The 23,130-nt window shown below is 47.1% G+C and overlaps 1 protein-coding gene across 1 annotated transcript in view; it reads left to right on the forward strand.

The window, feature by feature from the left end:
• LOC111145071 (hexokinase domain containing 1) overlaps positions 1-23,130 on the forward strand; it is a 40,109-nt gene that overhangs the window by 14,164 nt on the left and 2,815 nt on the right. Inside the window, exons 5-16 of the mRNA XM_022499684.1 lie at positions 636-731; positions 1,794-1,893; positions 3,971-4,154; positions 6,674-6,829; positions 7,822-8,055; positions 8,854-9,158; positions 11,189-11,334; positions 11,446-11,565; positions 15,554-15,649; positions 15,802-15,901; positions 17,314-17,497; positions 19,498-19,653. Coding sequence (XP_022355392.1) covers positions 636-731; positions 1,794-1,893; positions 3,971-4,154; positions 6,674-6,829; positions 7,822-8,055; positions 8,854-9,158; positions 11,189-11,334; positions 11,446-11,565; positions 15,554-15,649; positions 15,802-15,901; positions 17,314-17,497; positions 19,498-19,653 — 1,877 coding nt within the window. The remainder of the gene's footprint in view (positions 1-635; positions 732-1,793; positions 1,894-3,970; positions 4,155-6,673; positions 6,830-7,821; positions 8,056-8,853; positions 9,159-11,188; positions 11,335-11,445; positions 11,566-15,553; positions 15,650-15,801; positions 15,902-17,313; positions 17,498-19,497; positions 19,654-23,130) is intronic.

Below are 23,130 nucleotides of genomic sequence, written 5' to 3' on the forward strand. Positions count from 1 at the left end.
AGTATTTTATTTTTAAATAATCTGTACACCCAACGTGGGGCTCGAACTCATGACCCCGAGATTAAAAGCTGCATGCTCTACCGACTGAGCCAGCCAGGCGCTCTAGGAAACACCACTTTTATGCAAATAATTGATAACGCAAAGAGAGAGCCATTTTTCTAGTAGAACTTAAGTTCCCAAGGGAGTCCCGCTCGCTAACACCACGTTGGTTCTGTTTTGTGGATCTGGCAATCCATATGCATCCTGTGTACGTAATGTGTATCTACCACGGGCCGGGATTCCCATCAGAGCATTCCTGTGATGGGGCAGGGAGATGAGGGTTCTCCGTTTCATGGACGAGTAACTGAGGCTCAGAGAGGTTAAATGACTTGACTAATGTCTTGCTGAGTCTAGGTCCTCAGTTATTGTCCTGTCTGCCATTCCGTATACTGTTTCAAACTGCTCAGATGAAATAAAGATGTTTACATGGTTAGAAAATGCCTCTGAAGGAATGTTGAAAGAGTTGGGGGTGATTCAGCTTTAAGAGGAGAAGCCCGTACAGATGCGCTTCATGCTTGAGATTTCTGCCACTTATTGTCAGAGTTTCAGAACTGAGCACCTTCTTCATTTTAACTGGCTCTGAAATCTTCCCCCAGGGGATCCTGCTTTCATGGACCAAGAAGTTTAAGGCACGGGGAGTTCAAGACACAGATGTAGTGAGTTGTCTGACCAAAGCCATAAGAAAACACAAGGTGAGGGGTTCGCCTCCCTGTCCTAGCCCCTTTCTCTCCCTGTGGGGTTTTCCTACTGTGTCTGTCTTGGAAGGAGAATCAGAGAAGGAATTGATCCTGGGGCAGATCTCACTGTGGTATAGGTGCGATCAGTTGTGACCAATTTGGGTATACTCACTGGTAAGCCTCGGTACATGGTGCTTGTTCCAGTAGCCATTGAAATGTGGCCTCACGCTTCCCTGGGACCTCCCCAGCTGCCACAGCCCCCTCAGAAGGTCTTGGTTAGACCCCGTGCATGTGTAATGCTCTAATCGCCTTTCCTCTCTGAGCTTCAAAGATCGCTTTCTTTCCAGTCTGGCAGTCTCTCCTATTTTCTACTCTCTATTCGTGGGTTATCTCTATTTGTTGAATAAATTTTATGATAATCTAAACTGAAAAAGCAAGACATGGTCCTTGCTTAGCTGAGAAGTAGACAAATAAATCCAACTTATTTGTTGTCCTGACAGTGAGAACAGTATTTTGATGGATACCCTTCTAGTCTTTTTTCTCTCTAAAGATGCAATCATAATCTTTTGTAGCCTGTGTTTTCCTTTTATTGTTTCATTTCACTTTAGAATGCTTCCCCAAACCTTGGGGAACCATATTACCTTGGGGGTAATAATCCAAGTTGACTCGTCAACATGGGAAGCCCAGATGAGAAATCCGTGGTGCTGCCCATGGAGAGGACTTGGCGGAGGCTGGTTAAGCTGTCCCCGTGGGCGAGGGAGGGCTTTGCTCCCAGGAGAAACATGCTTTCCTCGGGGGTCTCTCTAATAAAGGCTGGATTCCTGGTGGTCTGTCTTCATATTTCCATTGCACAGAGGCCTTCAGCCATAAGGCAGGAGCTTGGGTTCCATTCTTCAGTTCCCAACTGCCCTTTCTCTCTTCTAGACCCCTGAATCTGACAGAGACCCTGTCTCTTCCAGGCAGGATCTAGCGATTGTCTCATCAGCTTCACAGCTCTTGCTTCCTCTCTGGGAAAAGATAAAGGGATGATGCCCCCTTCCTGCCCCCTGACGCCCTCTGGGACTTGTGTTCCATCAGGACATAGATGTGGACATCCTGACCTTGGTCAATGACACCGTGGGGACCATGATGACGTGCGCCTATGATGATCCCTGCTGTGAAGTTGGTGTCATCATTGGTAATTCAATTTGACTTGATTTTCCAGGTCGGGAAAAGGGGCTAGTCTGGGGCTCAGTTTTAGCAAACCGAGTACATTCTGTGGGAGGGTACTGGCACTTTCTGTTCATGAGATGTAATGTGGAAAAATGGAAAATTAATGCATTCATTTGACAAGTACTTGCGGAGTGCTTCTTGGGTGCTAGGCCCTGTGCTCTGCATTGGGTTTGCAGTGGAGGTGATTCCTGTATTCCTACAGCTTTCAGTGGGGAGCTGGGTGAAAGGCCTGAAAGGTCCAGACAAGTAATATCATGTCATGGTTGGTGTGATGACAAGAGGGAAGCAGGCTGAGGTGACTGAGAATGAGTGTGATGGAGGGGGGAAGACAGGTCTCTCTGAGGGCAACATTTGAGCAGGGACCTCTGGGGATAAGGAGGAAGCAACAAAGTGGAGATGGAGAGGAAGAGAGGCCCTGGCTAAGCAAGGAGGAGACCTGTGGCCTCTGAGGTGGGATTGGTCTGGGATGCTCCAGGAACCCTAGAAGCCGGTGGTGGCTGAACCAAAGTGACTGAAGGCTGAGAGGACTGGGCTCTTCAGGCCAGAGAGAATGGACAGGACTGGGCCAACTGCACAGGACATGGGACATGGTCCCTGTGCGGTCTTTGGCTTCCATCCTGAGAAGAGGCAGGCAGCAAGTCCCTGGAGGACTTCAGGTGGGGGTGGATCAATGGGATATGCATTTTTAAGAAGTGCATTTCGGCCTCTGCGTCAAAGAGAGAATTGACTCTTGCGGGCAACAATGGAAGCAAGGTGACCAGCCAAGAGGCCATTCCCCTGTGCACATAGGACATGGTGGGGTGTCGCAGCACAGTGGAGGTATCTGCTGGGTGGTCCTCAACACCTGAATGGGAGGGGGTCTGCCAGAGGCATCCGTGAGAAGGCAGTGTGGGGGACCGGAAGCTGGGTGGATTGGGTTTATCAGCTGTTCTTGAACAGACCCTACCGTCTCCACATCCCTCTCCTAGGGAGAGTTTTCTGAATCGCTCCTCAGCTGGGCGTTCCCAAAGGGCAGGATCTTTACACCTAAGGGGCTTGATCTGCCTTCCCAGTTCCCAAGACCCACAGCTCACCATGGGATGGGCGCCTGCAGCCATGGCTTCAAGACCCGTCCACTGCGTCTCAGCGACTGCATCTGGCAGACTGCAGATCGGCTGCCACGCCTAAACTGTGCCACGCTTTTCTTAGAAAAGCCTTTTCCACGTACTGCATTACATTCGCTTCTCTCATTTCTTATTTCTCATGTTGGCTTTAAAATCCTCAGACCAGAGCATCAGACGGGGAAGACACTTTTAAAAAATAATTTTTTAAGCAGCTTTGAGCCGTGAAAATTCTCATGTAAGGTGTACAACCCAATGGTTTTTAGTAGATGTCGAGTTTCCTGACCGTCACCACGATCCAGCTGTAGAACATTTCCATCATCTCGTGGCGGGGGGGTGGGGGGTCTCCCACAGACTGTCCATTTGTAGCCACTCCCCAGTATTCTCGTGCTGGAGGCATTTCCTTGGAGTGATTTTGTGTTTGAGTAATGGAATGTTGCGTTCTTATGTGATAGCTAATCGCTGTCAAAGATAAGGATGTAGCTTCTGCTGGGAGGAATTTGTGGCAGTCCATGAGTAAAGAATATTTTTAGTATCAATAGAGAAGAGGCTAAGTAGTTTAGGAAAAGGATTAAAAAAATGACTGGGTGGGTGAATTTTTTTTTTTTTTTAAATTTCCAAGGTTAGGTTCACTCATCCTTGTCTTTGTAAATGTGCTCTGTCAGCTTTCATCCATATTCATGGGACTTCCTCACAATCAGCTCCATTCAGGACAGCAAACCATTAACATCTGAGAAGTGTAGACTTGACATATCAGCTTTATTCCTCATGAACTCCCAGGCTTGCCAAAGCTGCTTCCCTCAGTGAGAACCGGCCTGGGAAGTGGATCAAAAGCACTTTGTGGTACATTCAGAGGGCTCTCAGGCACTTGAGAGGTCTCTGTGTCTCTGCCCAGCTGGGAGCCTTTCGGTCTTTGCCTGTTTGCTCTGATCCCTCGTGCAGGCACTGGTACCAATGCATGTTACATGGAGGACATGAACAACATCGACCTGGTGGAAGGCGACGAGGGGAGGATGTGCATCAGCACGGAGTGGGGGGCCTTCGGGGACGACGGGGCTCTGGAGGACATCCGTACCGAGTTCGACCAGGAGCTGGACCTCGGCTCTCTCAACCCCGGGAAGCAGCTGTGAGTCCCCTTGTGCTGTCATCGGGGCGTTGGCATCAGGAAATACCCAGTCCCTCGGGTACACCTTGAATGTGGGAGGCTTTCCAGTGGTGACCAGTTACCTGTCACAAGTGGGGGAGAGGGGCTACCCCTGGGGACCAGGTGATTCGCGTCCTGCCCTCTCGGTGCCTTCGGACGCTCAGCCACAGAACAAACCCAGTGCAGCCCAAGGGAGCAGGACCCAGGGAAGCTTGTAGGTGCTGCGGTACCTTCCCAGCTCAGGTCTTGGGGAGTCTTTCTCGGCTCTCACCCCATGCTCACCAGGAGGAGAGCTACTGGGGGTCTGCATCAGCTCCACCTACACGCTGAGCCCCAGGAGCTGCACGTCTGAGTTTTCTTTCCTTTCTATGCATGATGTCTTACACGTTATTGGTTCTCATTAAGTGTTTGTTGAATGAAAAGGTATTTAAAAATTTTTTTTTAAATAATTTTAGGCTTACAGAAAAGTTACAAAAATGGTTCAAAATTCCCCTTCATCCAGATTCTTTAAGTATGAATGTTCTCTCTCTGTTTCTGTGTGTATGTATATACATGCACATATACACAAAATTTTTGAATAAAATTACTTTTCTGAGCCATTTGAAACTAAGTTGCAAACATAATATTCCTTCACTCCTGAATACTTCAAAGTGTATTATCTGCAAACAAGTATAGTCTCTCACAGAACCAAAGTATAATCGTCAAAATTAGGAAATTAACACTTAATCAGTTCTAATATCTAATTTACAGACCTTACTCAAAATTCATTAGCTGTCCCATTAATGTCCTCTATAAAACAAGAAAAAAGGAATGGTCCTGGCCCAGGCTCTGTTCAGGATCACACATGACAGCTTGTGGCTTTCTCTTGAGCCTCTTTGAGCCTGGAAACCCTCTGTAGTATCTCTTTTTTTTTCATGAGCTTAAAGCGTGCAAGCCATTTATTGTACAGAATGTCTCTCAACTGTCCGAGGTTTCCTCGTGATTAGATTCAGGTGTGCATTTTTGGCAGGACGGTCACAGAAGAGACGTGGGCCCTCCTCAGTGCATCATGTCTGGAGGCCCTGGACGTTTGTTCATTCCTCGCTTCGCTCCCCCAGATCACTCGACCAGGGGGCTGCATAACAGGTTCTTCTCCCAGAGGTGGTTACTATCCCTTCTGTCATGAATACTATCTGGTGAAGAGATACTTGGAGACTATGGAAATATCCCCTTTCCCATTAACTTTCACTCTTTATTTTGAGCATCTGTTGAAGAATTTCTACAGTCATTGTCTTTCTTTGTTGTGATTCTCCTGTAAACCATGGCTTTCCTGTCTCCTCCATCTATCTGTTTATCCTCATAGGAATCCTCATAGGATTCTTTCTCTTATTTAATGGGGTATCATTTCTTCCTATCATTATTTATTTTGATGCTTGGATATTTCCACATTTGGCCAACAGAAGCCCCTTCAAGCTGGTCCTGTGTCCTTTCAATGTGTTCTCATCACTCCTTATGGACTTCCTTATTTTCTGGCCCTGTAAGATGTTCCAGGCTTCTTGTACGTTTGTCTAGCCCCAGCCAATTTTCCAAGAAGCTCTGGTGAGTAAATACTTATAGTACCTCCTAGAAACCATTCAGACAGTAGCACTGCATGCCCAGAAAGCACATTTCTGCTTTGGACATCCCTGCTCCCCCAGGCACACACCCATTTCACTGGTGACACAGCAGTTATGGCCCAAGACCATCATCACCCTCATCGCCCTCATCACCCTCGCTCTCTCCATTTCACCTAAAGTAAATTTTACTCCCCCAAACCCAACCTGGACTTCTTTTGATTGTCTTCTGTTTCTGCGATGTTCTACGACTTTCTCTAATGAAATAGATAAAAGTTGATTAGAAAACAGGTTGTCCTTGATTTTGTGCCCTATTATGTTGGGAGAATAAAAATTAAATTCAGTTGTTTGCCTGGGAAACAGTTAGTCATTGCTTGTCGGATGCAGATTCGGAATCGAGGTGTGGGCAGCCCAGTGGGAGATTTCATCCACACTATTGGAGAGCCTTTCAAGCCCATCTCCCAGACACAGCTTCTTTCTTTCTTGGCCAAAAGCATGGCGTAGGCATTGGAAGCATCTGAAAGTTGGATTTATCATGCCACGGGTGGTGGTCTGGCGGGCACCTGAAATCCCTGAGGTTGAGATTCCTTATGCCTAATATGAGAATGGTATCCCCATGGTCAGGGTGATAAAGATTCTTGGATTCAAGCACTTCATGAGCAGGAGGGAATCATAGATCTCCTCTAGTGCAGTTCTCTCCTTTTATAGGTTAGGGGAGTGCAGTCCAGAGGAGACCAGTGAGCTCCCAAAGGCACCCGAGGCTGTGAAGGGGCCTAAGGCCCCCTGACCCATGGAGTGGTGCTTCCATTTCTCATGACCCTTGGCCATGGGCCGTGGCTCATGCGCCTGGGCAAAGGATGCTACACACCCATAACCATAGCTGTCACTGATCTGTTCACCAAATCGTAGGTTTGAGAAGATGATCAGCGGCCTGTACCTGGGCGAACTTGTCAGGATCATCCTGCTGAAGATGGCCAAGGCAGGTCTCCTGTTTGGTGGCAAGAAGTCCTCTGCTCTCCACACTAAGGGCAAGATTGAAACACGGCACGTGGCTGCTATGGAGAAGTAAGCTGCCGGCTGGGTCCCTTCACCTTGTATGTGCAGCGGGTGAGGGTGGGTCGCCAAGGCGTGGTGTGCTTATGGCAGTGGCACAGCGGAAGGGACCAGATCCATCCTGATCTTCACCAGGACACCTTCAGACCTGGGCCCAGCTTTGGGTGCGTTAGCAATGCCTGCTGCGACTCGGGTGCGGCTTCTTGCTGGTTTCATTGACCAGGGAGTCTGGGGTTGGAGGCCTACGCCTTTCTTATATTTTGCTACCTTCTTCCTCCTGCCTTCACCACCTGAAGTGGTGACTTAAAACGTTTTTAGGGTCCCAGATCCCTTTGAGGATCTAATTCAAATTCTGGACCCTTTACCACAAAAATGCGTGTTTGTACTCAATTTTGCTTATAATATCGGGCATCCTTGGGCCCATGCATTTCTAAGTTAAGAGCTCCCGCTATAACAAGAGGCTTCTGTACTTGGTACTGTTGGGGACTGGCCTTGGCTTTGGTGACTTGAGGCCTCACGCAGAGGTTCCTGCAATGAGGAGATGGCTGGTGAAGGCGATTGCCTCCAGTCCACTCAGGGTCCTGTTCCGCAGGCTTAGAAACCCTGGCGTTGGCCTGAGCTTTGCAATCAGTTTCGATTCTGAGCTCTGCAGAGAGGCCTCTGACTCCTAGAGTCTGTTTGTGCAGAGCATGGTAGAGCCTGAGTTTCTGTGGAGGGCAGAATAGTACAGTCAGGTCAAATCCTGACCCTTGCACTTCCTAGCTCTGTAACTGGGGACAAGTACCCCACTCTACACCTGTCAGATCTTCAGACGAGCGCCTGGCACATCGTGACAGCTCAGTGAACGGTGGCCGCTATGATCATTGTTGATACGGTTTTCATTATTATATCACGATGTGCCAGCTTGCTTGTATTCACAATCCCGAGAGGTGGGAAAGCTGGTTCTCTAGGGGACTTCCACGGGATGGCGAACCATGGTCCTCTCATTGCCGTCCCCTGGCCAGGTATAAGGAAGGCCTTGCCAATACAAGAGAGATCCTGACAGATCTGGGCCTGGAGCCTTCGGAGGCCGACTGCATCGCCGTGCAGCACGTCTGCACCATCGTCTCCTTCCGCTCGGCCAACCTCTGTGCCGCGGCCCTGGCCGCCATCCTGACACGCCTGCGGGAGAACAAGAAGCTGGCGCGGCTCCGGACCACGGTGGGCGTGGACGGCACACTCTACAAGATACACCCTCAGTGAGTGCTGCCTGAGCCCCACACCCTCCACCCCCGAACAGAGACCCAGCACGCTCTCCGAACTGTGCTGCTTTTCTGTGGGGCTGGAGCCAACCACCTCCTCCTGCTGCTGAGTTTCCAGGGGAAGGAGAGACCGTATGCCTCTAGCTGGCTGGGTTATTTTGGGGGGATTGTTCTTAAAGAAATGCTCTGCTAAACCTGACTAGAAGGGCGTTCACCCAGACACTTATCCATCTGTCCATCTATCCATCCAGCTATCTATTACTATTGAATACCTACGGAGATTGGAAAATAAAATACACTCCGTTATAGATGGGGAAAGATCCGAAGGGCAGAGGTTGCCAAGGTGGCCATATCCAAGGAAGGATATGGTAGGAAAATGCAGGGAAATGAGAATTTCCCAGGAGGAGGGAGTGGGAGAGCCCCTCTGGCTGACAGAGGTGGTGGTGGGAGTCAGGCAGGTATATGCTGGAAAGAGCTGGGGAAAGGACCCTTCCCCTTTGGACGCAGGTGATTCTCGGCTAATACATTATGTGCACACATGCCCTACTTATTGAAATATTAGTGATGAATAAAATAACCACTTCTTTGAGCCTCCAAGTGTCCTTTCCACCACCCTAGCTGCCCTGGCCTCTCCCCCCAGTCAGTCCCTTGCCTCCCCATCATCCGGTGACTGAAGGGTTGAGCCCAGCCCAACAAGACGGCTCAGGACCCCCATTCCACACCTGTGTCTGTCCCCGCTGGCCAGGCCTGGGCCTTTATGGTTGTTACACATTTTGCCATCGCCCCTGCCTTCAGATACCCAAAGCGACTGCACAAGGTGGTGAGGAGACTGGTCCCGAACTGTGATGTCCGCTTCCTCTTGTCGGAGAGTGGCAGCACCAAGGGGGCTGCCATGGTGACCGCGGTAGCCTCCCGTGTACAGGCCCAACGGAAGCAGATCGACCATGTGCTGGCTCTGTTCCGGCTGACTCGAGAGCAGCTCAAGGATGTGCAGGGCAAGATGCGGACAGAGTTCGAGAACGGGCTGAGAAAGGACACCCACCTGACGGCCACGGTCAAGATGCTGCCCACCTACGTCTGCGGGATGCCGGATGGCACAGGTGGGCCGCGATCAGAGCTCCCGCCCAAACTCCTTAAATCTAGTTAGGCTTTAATTTTTTTTTTTTTTTTAATTTTAAAAAAAGATTTTATATCTTTGAGAGAGAGAGGAAGAGAGAGTACGAGCAGGGGAGGAGAGAGGGAGAGAGAGAAGCAGACTACACACTGAGCAGGGAGCCCAACTCAGGACCCAATCCGAGGACCCTGGGGTCATAACCTGAGCCAAAGGCAGTTGCTTAACTGATGGAGCCACCTAGGCACCTCAGGTTTTTAGTTTTAAAAGGCTTGTATTCATGTCTGTAATGGAGGGAGGGGGAGGAGGGTAGAAAGTCAGTACAGTGATTCTATTTGCCTTGGTGGATCCCGGGCATTTGCAATGGACAAATACCCTAGTGAGGTCACATGTGTGTCTGCGTAGCTGAGAACATGGCGTGTACATCATGCTGCTGGCGACGGAAGCCCAGGCTTTGCCCTCGGAGCTGCCATCTGGACACTTGGACTTGTCTGGCTTGTCTCCTGCCTGGTACCCTGCCTCTCCTCTCCCAGGGCTTGGCTCTTCCTCTCTGCTCTCATTGCTTTCTGCCCCTGACTTTTCTGACACTTGATTCTTCTCTGTGCTCAGCCAAGAGGAGCCACGACCCAAGGGGGTCCATTCTTTAGACAACTGACTTCATCTCTCTGAACCTCAGGGGCCTCACCTAGAAATAATGACCTTTGTAAAATGCTCTAGATCTTGTACTTTGTTTTGGAATCTTTAATTTCATCTCATCCTCAGAACCACTTGGGATGTTTCACAAAGAAAAAAGTGATTCCCATTTTATTGCTGCCAAAACAGACTCAGAGAGGTCAGATGGCATCCTCAAGGTCGCACAGCTGCACTTGGGGACTCTCAGCAGCAGAGATCTTTCCAGAGCCAATATCCTTCAAGTCTACATGGGAAAGAAACTAAGAGCAGTAAAAGACAGCATTCAAGTGTTTGTTCTTTCGTCCTTTTCATCCTTCTTCCTTCAGTTTTTAATTTTAATTTTTAAATAAAGATTTTATTTATTTGAGAAAGTGAGAGAGAGAGCATGAGAGCGGGGTGAGGAGCAGAGAGAGACAGACTCCCTGCCTAGCAGGGAGCCTGACGTGGGGCTCCATCCCAGGACACCGTGATCATGAGCTGAGCTGAAGGCAGATGCTTAACTGACTGAGCCAGCCAGGTGCCCTGCCTTCATTTGTCAAAGTTCCATTAAGCACCTACTGAATGTCAGGCTCTGGTCCAGGCCCGGTGATAGCACGGGGAGGGAAACACAGTCCCTACGCTTGTGGAGCCTACGTTCTGTTGGGCTTGCAGACAATAGACGAACACCATATGAGGCCCTGTAGCAGCAGGGGCTACGAAGAAAATCGGGAGAAGGCTTTAGAGGGCTGGCTGGGAGTGATGTCTTTAGCAAATTCAGGAAACAGCAGAATGACCAGTGCGGACAGAACAGAGTGAGAGAGGCAGAGGGCAAGGTGAAAGGTCATATAGGACAGGCTCTGATGCTCCGCCATGTCAGAGAAATGAGAGATACTGTTGGGGTGGCCTTGGATAGTAATGGGGGGCTGGCTTCGACATGCCTTCTTGTGAGTCAGGAGCAGGTGTGGGAATCCACACGTGGGACAAGCAGGGGGCAGGAAGAACCCTTTCATGCTCATGGGGAATAATTCCTGTAGGCCATAGAGACAGGATGGAAATATCCCCCAGATTTCACTGTGGTCAGTGTAGCCTGACTTGGATTCGCCTTCAGAGGCTCCTTGAGCTTAAGCATCATATGCAGCCTCTACCAGGTAACAAGAAAAGTGGGCTGGCCTTGGACTGGCTCAAAGCGCCGTCCAGGGCTTGGAGGCTGCGCTGGGGAACTGCCACTCTCCTCTGGCTCGGGAGCCCCCAAGGAGAAGGCTCCGAGTCGGCTCTGGGTCGGCAGCTCCTCTTCCTCTCAGTGCCTCCACACCAGCCCCTGCTCTCTGCATGCTAGAGGAACGCAGTGCCCACTTTTTCCCCCCGCAGAGAAAGGAAAGTTCCTGGCCCTGGATCTGGGGGGAACCAACTTCCGGGTCCTCCTGGTAAAGATCAGAAGTGGACGGAGGTCGGTGCGAATGTACAACAAGATCTTTGCCATCCCCTTGGAGATCATGCAGGGCACCGGCGAGGAGGTATAGGCGGGTTGGGGGAGTTCCGCGCCCTGGGGTGCCGGCCTGCCGGCCTGCCACCCCACTGCCCCGTGTTGCTGTTGGCCAGGGACGACTGCCCCTTTCTCCTCGCAGCTGTTCGACCACATTGTGCAGTGCATCGCCGATTTCCTGGACTACATGGGCCTCAAGGGAGCCCAGCTGCCTCTGGGCTTCACGTTCTCCTTTCCCTGCCGACAGACAAGCATCGACAAGGTGGGACAGCCCTGCAGACTTGTAGGTAGCCTGGCGTGCTTCCCTCCTCCCTGAGAGGACTCTCACAGGGTCTGGGGCTCAGGGTAGCTGGGGAAACGTAACCAAGCCTTTGAACTATTTAATGTTTTCCATTTCTTATGTTCTATTTTCACCTTTAGGAAATAGCTCCTTGTATGTATACACACTATTTTTTTTTAACTTTTTAAAAAATTAACATATAATGTATTACTTGCTTCAGGGGTACAGGTCTGTGATTCATCAGTCTTACACAATTCACAGCACTCACCAAGCACATACCCTCCCCAATGTCCAGAACCAGCCACCCCATCCCTCCTACTCCCCACCCCCCAGCAACCCTGTTTGTTTCCTGAGATTAAGAGCCTCTTATGGTGTGTCTCCCTCCCCAGTTCCATCTTGTTTCATTTTTCCCTCCCTACCCCCATGGCCTCCTGCCTTGCCTCTCAAATTCCTCATATCAGGGAGATCATATGATAATTGTCTTTCTCTGACTGACTTCACTCAGCATAATACCCTCTAGTTCCACCCACATCATTGTAAATGGCAAGATTTCGTTTCTTTTGATGGATGCATAGTATTCCATTGTATGTATATATATACACACCCCACATCTTCTTTATCCATTCATCTGTTGATGGACATTTAGGCTCTTTCCATAGTTTGTCTATTGTGGACATTGCTGCTATAAACATTTGGGTGCACGTGCCCCTTTGGATCACTACATTTATACACACTATTTTTTTTGAAAGATTTTATTTATTTATTTGACAGATAGAGATCGCAAGTAGGCAGAGAGGCAGGCAGAGAGAGAGGAGGAAGCAGGCTCCCTGCTGAGCAGAGAACCCAGAACCCTGGGCTCATGACCTGAGCTGAAGGCAGAGGCTTTAACCCACTGAGCCACACAGGTGACCCTATACACACTATTTTTAATCACCATGTTGTGGGAAAGTAAAATAGAGGCTCAGAGAGGTTAAGTCAGTTGTCCAAGTTGCCACATCTATAAACTGTGGTGGAAGGTTCCAACCCAGGACACCGGTGTGAGAGCCCAGGCTCTTGCATTTTGCCTCTGGGGGAGACCAGCACTCAAAACCAATGTCCTGAAACCATCTTGGCTTTAATACACAGTACACCTATATATATAATTAAAACCCGCAAGTCAAGAAATAATGTCCTTGTTGTATGCATTACACTCTCTTTTCTTTTTTTTTTTTTTAAATTTTATTTTTTATAAACATATAATATATTTTTATCCCTAGGGGTACAGGTCTGTGAATCGCCAGGTTTACACACTTCACAGCACTCATTATAGCACATACCCTGCCAATGTCCATAATCCCACCCCCCAACCCCCCTCCCCCCATTAACCCTCAGTTTGTTTTGTGAGATTAAGAGTCACTTATGGTTTGTCTCCCTCCCAATCCCATCTTGTTTCATTTACTCTTCTCCTACCCCCTTAACACACCATGTTGCATCTCCTCTCCCTCATATCAGGGAGATCATATGATAGTTGTCTTTCTCCGATTGACTTATTTCACTAAGCATGATACCCTCTAGTTCCATCCACGTCGTCGCAAATGGCAAGATTTCATTTCTTTTGATGGCTGCATAGTATTCCATTTACACTCTCTTTTCTATCCCATCTCATATTGGATATGAGAAGCTTGAGCCATGCTGGTCTTATCTGATGGGTCAGTACAAAATCAGAACTGGAACAGATCTCTTCAGAGCTCTGAGAACACCATGGAAACACCCATGCCAGCAGCTCCTTCCTGCCCTAATTAAATCAGAGAATGGGGAGACAGGGGTTTAAAAGGCTGAATTATCTGGTCACACACCTAGCTCTCTTAAAATTAAAAATGCCAGAAGGCTAAGAGCCAGAATATCCATTTCTCAAGATTCCATTTTTCAAACATGTGCCGAGGAGGAGTGATCAAGGATGTTCACTACAGCACCCCTTTTTAATAATGAAACATGAGAAATCGCTCCCATGGCAGCAGAGTGTGACTTAAAGACACTGGCAGAGCCATCATAAGGAATTACTTCCTTGATCTGCGTTTACCAGGCACACACGTAGTGGTGCTCAGTGCCGGACACGGTTCTAAGTGCTTCGCAGATGCTACCCACCGGACTGGGAGGAACAGAGCGAGAGCGTGGGTCTGGAAGCTGAATCTGGGCTTCTTACTGACTGAATGACCGTGGGCAAATTGTTTAACCTCTCTGGACCTTGGTTTCCTAATTTAAAAACTGGAGATAAAAATAGTACTTATTTCCTAAGTATTCTTTATTTCTATGCAATTATATTTGAGGAATATTCTGCTCGGTGAAGACATGGGGCAGATCCACATGAACTGACCTGGAAAGGTCTAGAAGACACATTATTAAGTAAGAAAACCAATTTCCAGTAGTCCACACACAGCGTGAATTTATTTTAATATACACGTAAACAGAGAGAAAGAGGTCTGGAGGGAGTCCTATCAGCCTGAGAGTAGAGGTTACCTTTCAGACTGGGGGGATGGGCAGTTAAAGGGGACTTTGTCCTTACCAGTAACACTTTAATTTTTTACAAGGGCAACATATTACTGTATGACTGCTGCTATTCAAAATTAATATACCATTAAGGCAGCTGTGTGCAGCTGTCCACAGTCCTGAATGATCAATGAACCCCCAGGCACAGCAGCTCTTCCTGACCCGGGATACTGGGTCTCGAGGCCTCTCCCAGGAGTTCTGATAAGTTCATGGATACTCTGTTAAGAGGAGGGGGAGACAGACGGACAGCTGGGAGCAAAGCCACTGATGGCTAGGGAGAAAAAAGAAAGACTTTTAAAAATATATTATTTTTTGTGTAATAGCAACATTTTCAACTGGGGGTGGTGAATCTCTGGTGTTCTAGGTACATCCACCAGTGAAGGGACAAGGGAGCCGAACTACCCAAGGACTTGGAGAGAAGGAGGGAGACCAGGGTGAGATGGCCATCTAGCCCATGGGGGTGAGGGCACTGCCGTCAGAGCTGTTCACTCCTACTCCCACCCCAGCAGCTGTCTTGGCCTAGACGCTCCATCTAGACCTGCCCTCACCCCACCCCCAGCTCAGGCTGTAGAGTCTAAGGCTAGACTAACTCCGCCTCTGGCTAGGAGTGTAAACTTGGGCTTTCTCTTAAAAATGAAAAATAGGATGCCTGGGTGGCTCAGATCTGCCTTCAGCTCAGGTTATGATCCCAGGGTCCTGGGATCGAGTCCCGCATCGGGCTCTCTGCTCAGCAGGGAGCCTGCTTCTCCCTCTGCCTCTCTCTCTCTCTCTCTCTCTGTCTGTCTCATGAATAAATAAAGAAAATCTTTTAAAAATAAAAAAATGAAAATTACGTTTTCTCAATATTGTAAAAATTATACAAGCAAACTTTGGGAAAACTAGAAAATATGGACACACAAAAAGGAAGGACTAAAAGGCACCCATAATCTTGCACCGAGAGAGAACCCTTGTCAACTTGCTGGGATAGGCATTGTTGCATACCTTTTTCTAGATATGAATGTGTATGTGTGCGTGCGCGCACGCGTGCATGCATGTGTCTGTGTGGTTTTTAAAAGAATAATATCTGCATTTGTTTAGTGTGTGTTCACTTTACAGTGTGTGATGACCATCTTTCTCTAACATTCACTGTTCTCTGACAGCCTGATTTTTTATGACTGTTTAATATTTTCTATATTCATGCACAAGATAATAGATCTCTATCATTGGAACGATAGACTGCCTCTAGTTTTTCACTATGGAACCATGCTTTGATGGATATGTTGCATGCAGCTTTTACCTTTAATCACATCTTCATCTGTCCTTGGCTGAATTAGACATGGAATCACGATGACCCAGGCCTAGTGACGAGCAGCCGACCACAGCACTTTGCATCTCTCTGATGCTGAGGTTGGGTAGTGGTCCCAGCAAACTGTTGCTCAAATGAATTTCTCCTCCTCTCCTTCAGGCAACACTCATTGAGTGGACCAAAGGCTTCAAGGCCACTGACTGTGAAGGGGAAGACATGGTGGACATGCTCAGGGAAGCCATCAAGAGGAGAAATGTATGTTACAGTGTTGAGGCTCATGCCTGACCTTGCGCCTTTTCCCAGGCCCCTTTGCTCTGCCACCCTGTGCCCCCCTTGGGCTGATACTCCCCTCCTGAGACTACCTGGTGTGCATACCCAACTTTACAGTTTGGCTGCTTCCTTTGCAGGAGTTCGACCTGGACATAGTTGCAGTTGTGAATGACACAGTGGGGACCATGATGACCTGTGGCCATGAAGATCCTAATTGTGAGATTGGCCTGATTGCAGGTAAGTGGTCAGGCATGTCCCATTAGCCTACTTATGTCTGATCTTCTGGTGGTTTCCTTTTTACATGGTGTGGGGCTGGGCCAGGGGTGGGGCTGGGCGTGGATGGAGCATTGTTCCATTACACAGATGCTCTAAAGCCAGCTTTGTCCATGGCAGAGATGAAGTTAAGATCAGGAGTCCAGGTTTCCTAATTTCTAAAACTTTACTTAGTATCTTTCTCCTTAAGAGCCCTAAGCCAACGTTGTCCTTTTGTTGAGGAAGGAGAATGACACAGAAAGACGAGATTTTCAAATTAGGGTCTTGAGGCAGATTATCTGGAGTAGAAAGAGACCACTGTTGGCTTGCGGCTGATTTCCATGCAGCTCTGATGTACACCTCCTCTGTTAGCTGACCTCTTCTGGCTGTGGGTATGCAGGACGGGGAAGAGCTGGAAAGAACCCTAGAAGGGAAGGGGGTGGCCTGACATGTGATAGAGGCATTTGAGGGGCCTTTGAGAGAATTCTGGCAATGATTAACGGCAAGGTTGGATTTCAGAGGGCTGACTTTCTAATTGGCGAGGAGATGGGTAGGATTTGAACTGGTAAAGACAGAGGCGATGAGCATTGCAAGTGACAGGCACAGGTTAGTCATGACAGAATCGGGGAACGTTGTTCCAGTTGTCTGTCTGGGCTTCCTGAAGGGGAGCAGTGGGTAGAACAAAGAGATGGGGATATAGTGAGATGCTTCCAAGGCCAGCTAAGAGGTTTCATCTCACTGGAACGCTTAGCCACTTGGTGATGACGGACAGGTTCCTCACTCTGCCTGGACTTGAGTTTCCTCATCTGTGGTAGGGTTCAGGCTAGAATTAGGAGGGCAATGGGGTGTCACTCGTTTGATTGAATATAATAGTTGCCTGGACTGTTGCACTGAGAATAGTTCTGAGATCAGGTCAGGGGCAAAGGAGAGAGAAGGTGGCCACAGACACCAATGTTTATATCTCCAAGACTAGATAATTCCTCATGGTCCCTTCTAGCTCTGGCTGCTAAACATGACTACTTGGGAGCCCATTTTGGGTGCCTATAGCTTCACAGTAATGGTGAGGATAAAGAAGAGATGATGATGTGATGCGATGGTGAGGAGGAGGGGGAGGATGGTGTCCTCTCTTGTACCACATACTGTGTGGAGGAAGCATCTCATTGTTTTCTTTAGAATAACCCTATAAGGCAGGGATTACTTCCTTTTTATAGATGAAGAAGATGGACCTCTGAAAGACGAGATTCTTGCCTGTAATCCCTGTGTTGTGAGGGTAAAGCTGGAAGTCACACCCAGTCGTATCTGACTCCAAGCCTAAATTCTTCTCCACTGCCCTCCTCTGCCTCTTTAGAGCCTGGGGATGTCTCTTGAGACTAAAGTCCCTTCATGATTCCTTTCAGGAACAGGCAGCAACATGTGCTACATGGAGGAGATGAGGAACATCGAACTGCTGGAGGGGGATGAAGGGAAGATGTGCATTAACACAGAATGGGGGGGATTTGGAGATAATGGCTGCTTAGATGACATCCGGACCCAGTATGACAAGGAGGTGGATGAGGGGTCCTTGAACCCTGGCAAACAGAGGTGAGGAGGGCCAATGTGTATATTTAAGCAGGATGTTCAGTGAATGACTTTATCAGACCCAGGGAGGGGTACTACATTCATATCGTAGCCACTACAGCATTGTATTTTAATTATACGTCCCCATCAGAGGTCAGTGATGTGTCTTATTGGAACAAAAGCAAAATACAGGACAAGTTTCCAAGAAGTAGAAAGAAGGGGTGACTTTTTCTAATTACTATAAGGTACCATAAAGTCTAGGGTGGCTTTGGAAGTGATTTAAACACAGTAACCAAGTTCACTCACTGTGGGCCAAGTGTCACAGAACAGGGGCATGCTGATTCAGTGGGCCTGCTCAGGGTGGGCTTCTAGGACATCCTAGAGGTCAACATCCTCAGCCTTTCAAGGGCTGCTACCAGGCTGGTGACCTCTGTTGTTCTGGGGGTAGGGAAGTGACAGCGGGTGGCAGATGGGAGCACTGGTTCTCAGTCATGATGTCATGTCCCACCAGGGGCCACAGTCACTGGGGAGGTAGATTTCCATTACTAGCCACACCAAAAATAGGGAAACCAATGAATGATTCTTTAAAAAAAAAAAATGAGTACATTTTTGCTTGTGTTCTTATCTAGCTTCTCGGGGAACAGAGAAAGGGGGCAGGTAGGGGTAGAGGAAACGTGCTAGGAATTGATAATTAACTCAGGCCCATCCATGACAGCAGGTGTTGGCAAACTTTTTCTGTAAAGGACCAGATTGTAAATGTTTTACTATGAGGCCATATGGTCTTTGTCATAATGAAGCTCAGTGTCTTAGTATATAAAGTAAGATGAAAATATAGATTTATCATGATGATGATATCCCAGTGGGGAAGTTGAACAGATAGGAAATGTAATGGGATATGTGGGCCACAGATGCCTTGTAACTGTGGAACCAAGAACCAAGTATCCATACAAGGAGATACTTGGGGAAGGACAGGGCTAGCCTTAATCATCCTTGGGCTTCCTTTAGCACTAGTCTTTGTAGCTAGGAGGAAGATGAGCTGTGGGGAGCTCAGCTGAACCAGGGCTTGCTCCAAAAAGAAGGGACCTTATCTCTGAATCCCAACTTGGGACATTTGAGCATCATGGCTCTTCTTAAGGGGCAAGTGCCGCGTTCTTCTTTTTTTAAGATTTAATTTATTTATTTGTCAGAGAGAGAGAGGGAGTACAAGCAGGGGGAACAGCAGTCAGAGAGGGAAGCAGGCTTCCTGCTGAGCAAGGAGCCCAATGTGGGACTCAATCCCAGGACCCTGGGATCATGACCTGAACCAAAGGGAGACGCTTAACCGACTGAGCCACCCAGGCAGCCCAGCCCCTCATCACTGTTAGTAACACTGTCTCACAGGCCTGTGCACAGTGCCTAGTCAGTGCCTGGTCAGGGCCTGCTGGTTACAAAGTCCCTTCTCCTCTTGTTTCTTCCCTCAGGGAGCTCACAGCCTGGTTTAAAAGGGGGGTTTGGCTCCCTTCCAACATGTTTCAAGATCTCCTGGTGTGTGGAGTTTAAGTATAGTATTTCACAGAGCAGAATCTCTAACGGAACAGATATCTTCAAATGCAAAGCCGAGGATGTTATAAACCAGGTTTATAACACAAAGCCAGGGAGAACTGGCTCTGGGACCTGGAAAGGAACTCACTCAGTGCCCGCTGTGGACCAGATGCTGGCCTCCCAACACTCTTGCAGGATCAGGCTTTTGCTCTCTGTTTTACAGATGATGGCTCACAGTACTTGCTCCTGTGTCCAGCATGGGGCAGTGCGGGGACCTGCCTTCCTCCTGGTCCACAGGGCTCCAAAGACTGGCTGTCCCACATTGTGCAGACTTCTGCATTGCACTTCTCTGGGCCTACTGCCCACTCTGTACCGCCCCAAAGCAGGCTGCTGTTGGATGCCAGTGGTCTACCTTCCATACCCAGACCCATGGTCTTTTCGTGAACCACTCACCAGGGCTGATTTTCCTGCTCATACCAACCTTATCCCTATTCTCCAAACAGATACGAGAAAATGACCAGTGGGATGTACCTGGGGGAGATTGTGCGGCAGATCCTGATTGACCTGACCAAGCAGGGTCTCCTCTTCCGTGGGCAGATTTCAGAGCGTCTCCAGACCAGGGGCATCTTTGAAACCAAGTTCCTGTCTCAGATTGAAAGGTAATGTGGGATCAAGTTCACCTGGTCGTGTGAGAGGCCCTGACTGGAATGTGCTGCTGTCAGGCTGGGGTCCAGCAGACTTGAGATTTAAAAATAAAGACATGAAGGGCCTGGTTGGGCAAAAGGTTTCTTTCTGGAGCTGCTCTGTCTCTCTAGCTGCATGAGGAACCACAGCACATAGTCAAAGGGCCCGTTGCGTGCCTGGGCCCTAAGCTTCCTGAACTGTTAACACAGGATTTAGCTTAGGCTAAAAAAACTGATCCTTTTTTGTTTCTGAAAAGATGATATGTCCATAATATGAAAAAAAAAACTTTTAAAAAATCATCCATATGCTTGCGACTAACTGTAACTGTTCTGATTTTTGCGTATTCCCTTCCAAGTTTTTCAATGTGTGTAAACATATTTTAATAATTACAATCACAGCACACATATCATTCTATATATTATTTACTTAGTATTTGTACGTGACAATTTTCCATTATAATTCTGGTTTTCTATTTTATTTTTTATTATGAAAAATTGTAACATATATAAGAGTAGAGGGAATGGTAAAATGATTCTAATGTTTGCATCACCACCTTCAACAATGATCAACTCACAGCCAGACTCAGTCCGTTAATATACTCTTGCTTTTCCCACCCCCAAGCTGGATTAATTAATTAATATCCTGCCAGTGTTTCTATTTTCCAGATGGCCTAAAAGTAATGTTTTTACAGTTCATTTGTTTGCATCCATATCCAAACAAGGTCCATACGGTATAGCTGGTTGATATGTCTTTTAAAAATCTCTTTTAATGTATACATTTCTCCTTTTGTTTCCCCTTGGAGTACATTTGATGAAGAAACTGTCATTGTATCCTAGAAGTTTCCTGTGTTCTAGATTTTGCTGATTTCACATTTAGCATTTTTCTCTCCCTTGTATTTCTTGGAAACTCACAAGAAGACCAAGATGCCTGGTTAGATTCAGTATTGAAGTTTGGACAAGAATATGTCATAGGTGGCATTGAATTTTCTGTCTGTGTCTCTTTTATGTTGTTAGCAGTCACTGATGCTCATTGCCTAGATCTGTGATTGTAAAATGATGGCAAGTTAATGCTAATACTCCTGCATTTTCTAGCTGGAATACTTCTAGAAAGAGAAACTTCCTCCTCTCAACTCTTCGGTGTAATTATCATTTTAAATAGCTGTGTGATGTTACATGATATTGCTGTACTGTAATTTACTAAACTTTCCCTTTAATATAAGAAGTCTAGCTTATAATTTATGGATTTCTGCAATTCTGAGCAACACCATAATTATTCTTTTTGTGTTACCATTTGCATTTCACAAATTATTTCCTTAGGAGTAGAAGCATTTGGTTAAAAGAAGCATTTCCCTGTGGACACACTTTTAAAAAGATAGTTCTGGTTTCCACCACCACCAGTGATGTACAAACGTGTTGGTTTCACTGCTTTTCCTACCAGCACTGGTTCTTATTAGAGATTTTGTATTTGGAATGTCTGTCAATTTGCATTCATTCAGTTAATTTTACTGTCTTTAAAGCCAGATGCCAGCAAGCCAAATACCACTTTGGGAGATCAGGAAAACTCGTTAGAAGTGAAAGCAGTGTACTTAATGAGAGAAATCTGCAGAGCAGATCTTGCTGTCTAAGGAGATAGAGGTAGAATCAGTAGCAGTAGCAGCAATTTTGTGTTTTCAGAAATGTTGATCAGCAGATACCCAGCATCCTTCTTTTTTTTTTTTTTTTTTTTTGGTCTGCCTTCAACCCGTTAGATTCAAAGTTAAAAGTCATCATCTTTGATGACCAGAGGGATCCTCTTTTGCTGCAGGGGGCATATGGTTTCTTTTTCTTGTGCAAGAGATAAGCAGATGGACTATCTTTGCCTTTTTTTTGTTTGTTTGTTTGCCTGAGTACAAAGGAAGATGTCCCTGGACAAGGGTAAGTTAGCAGGACCTATATGCCTCTAGGAATATTTCTTCTGCCACACCAAAGGTGTCTGCTTTGGATGCTTTGATTTCCTGTTTCTAGGTATTTTACGTATGTTTAAACTTCATGTAATAAAAATCATATCCAATGTCATGCCCGTTGGGAATGGGAGGTGCTATGCGCACTGTGGCCCATTTCAAAGCACGTTGTCCAATGGATGTACCAGGGACCTTGGGGGGGAATCCTGGGCTTCCTACAGTCTCTGAGCCTGAGTTTAAGATTGCTTGTGCTGTGTGACCTGGGGCAAGTCACTTTACCTCTCTGGATGACAATTTCTTTCCTTATAGAGGATAAATGCTCTACTGCTTAACCCCAATGATCGACCCAATGGTCAAGTAGGGGAATGTACATGAAGGAACTAGGTAAACTGTGATGGGCTAGGTGAGCTAGGTAAACTGTGATGGGCTGGGTGAACTAGGTGAGCTAGGTAAACTGTGATGGCCAAACTGTGAAAAGAATTTCAGGTTTTATTATTTTACATACTGAAAAAGAAAACCCACTTTTTTTCATCCTATTCAAATATTACTCATTCATAAGCAAAAGGAAGGGGCACCTGGCTGGGCTCAGTCGGAAGAGCATGTAACTCTTGGTCTTGGGGTTGTGAGTTCAAGCCCCAATGTTGGGTATAGAGATTACTTTTTTTTCTTTAAGATTTTATTTATTTATTTGAGAGAGGGAGAGAGAGCATGAGCAGAGAGAGGGAGAAGCAGACTCCCCACTGACTAGGGAGCCCGATGTAGGGCTCGATCTCAGAACTCTGAGATCATGACCTGAGCTGAAGGAGACACTTAACTGACTGAGCCACCCAGGTGCCCTGGGTATAGAGATTACTTAAATTAAAAAAAAAAAAGCAAAAGGAAGAAAGTAAGAACTACCATAATCCTACCAGCATCTAAATAGATTTCCTTCTGCTCTTTTTCTTCCTGAGCAAAGACAAGTAAGACAAGTATTCAAAAACAAAAACAAACCAAGATCATACGGTACATAGCATTTTACCATCTATTTTTTTCACTTAATATGTTGTGAACATTTGCATTAAACATTATCACGCAAGCTCATCATTGGGATCTACAAAGGATTCTATTACCTGTCTACACCACCATTTACCTGTTGAATCCACTCTATGGCCAGACGGGTTACTTCCTCAGTTTTTCTTCCTTGATAACAGTCTTCCCTACATATTCCCTGAGACAGTCAAGGCTATAATCTTACATTGTGTAGCTTGGAAGTCAGAGCTCCATAAGTTCCCTGGGAGATAATCAGGGTCTAGACTTGAGGCCAGCCTGTCCCCACAGCAGGTTCTTCTGTGCTTATGGTCCCATGGGCGGGTTCCTGTTCACTAAGGTGCTGATTTTACATTATTTATTAATTTATTCACTTCCCCATTGAATGTACACAGCCCTATGCTGGTTTCTATTGAGAATACAGTCTTACCCTCATAGAGCACGTAGTCTAGTTGGGAAGAAAAAACAGAAAATGAGAAAAAGTTAA

This window comes from Enhydra lutris, unplaced genomic scaffold (genome assembly GCF_002288905.1).
Source record: "Enhydra lutris kenyoni isolate GAN:26980312 unplaced genomic scaffold, ASM228890v2 scaffoldscaffold12, whole genome shotgun sequence".
Lineage (NCBI taxonomy): Eukaryota > Metazoa > Chordata > Mammalia > Carnivora > Mustelidae > Enhydra > Enhydra lutris.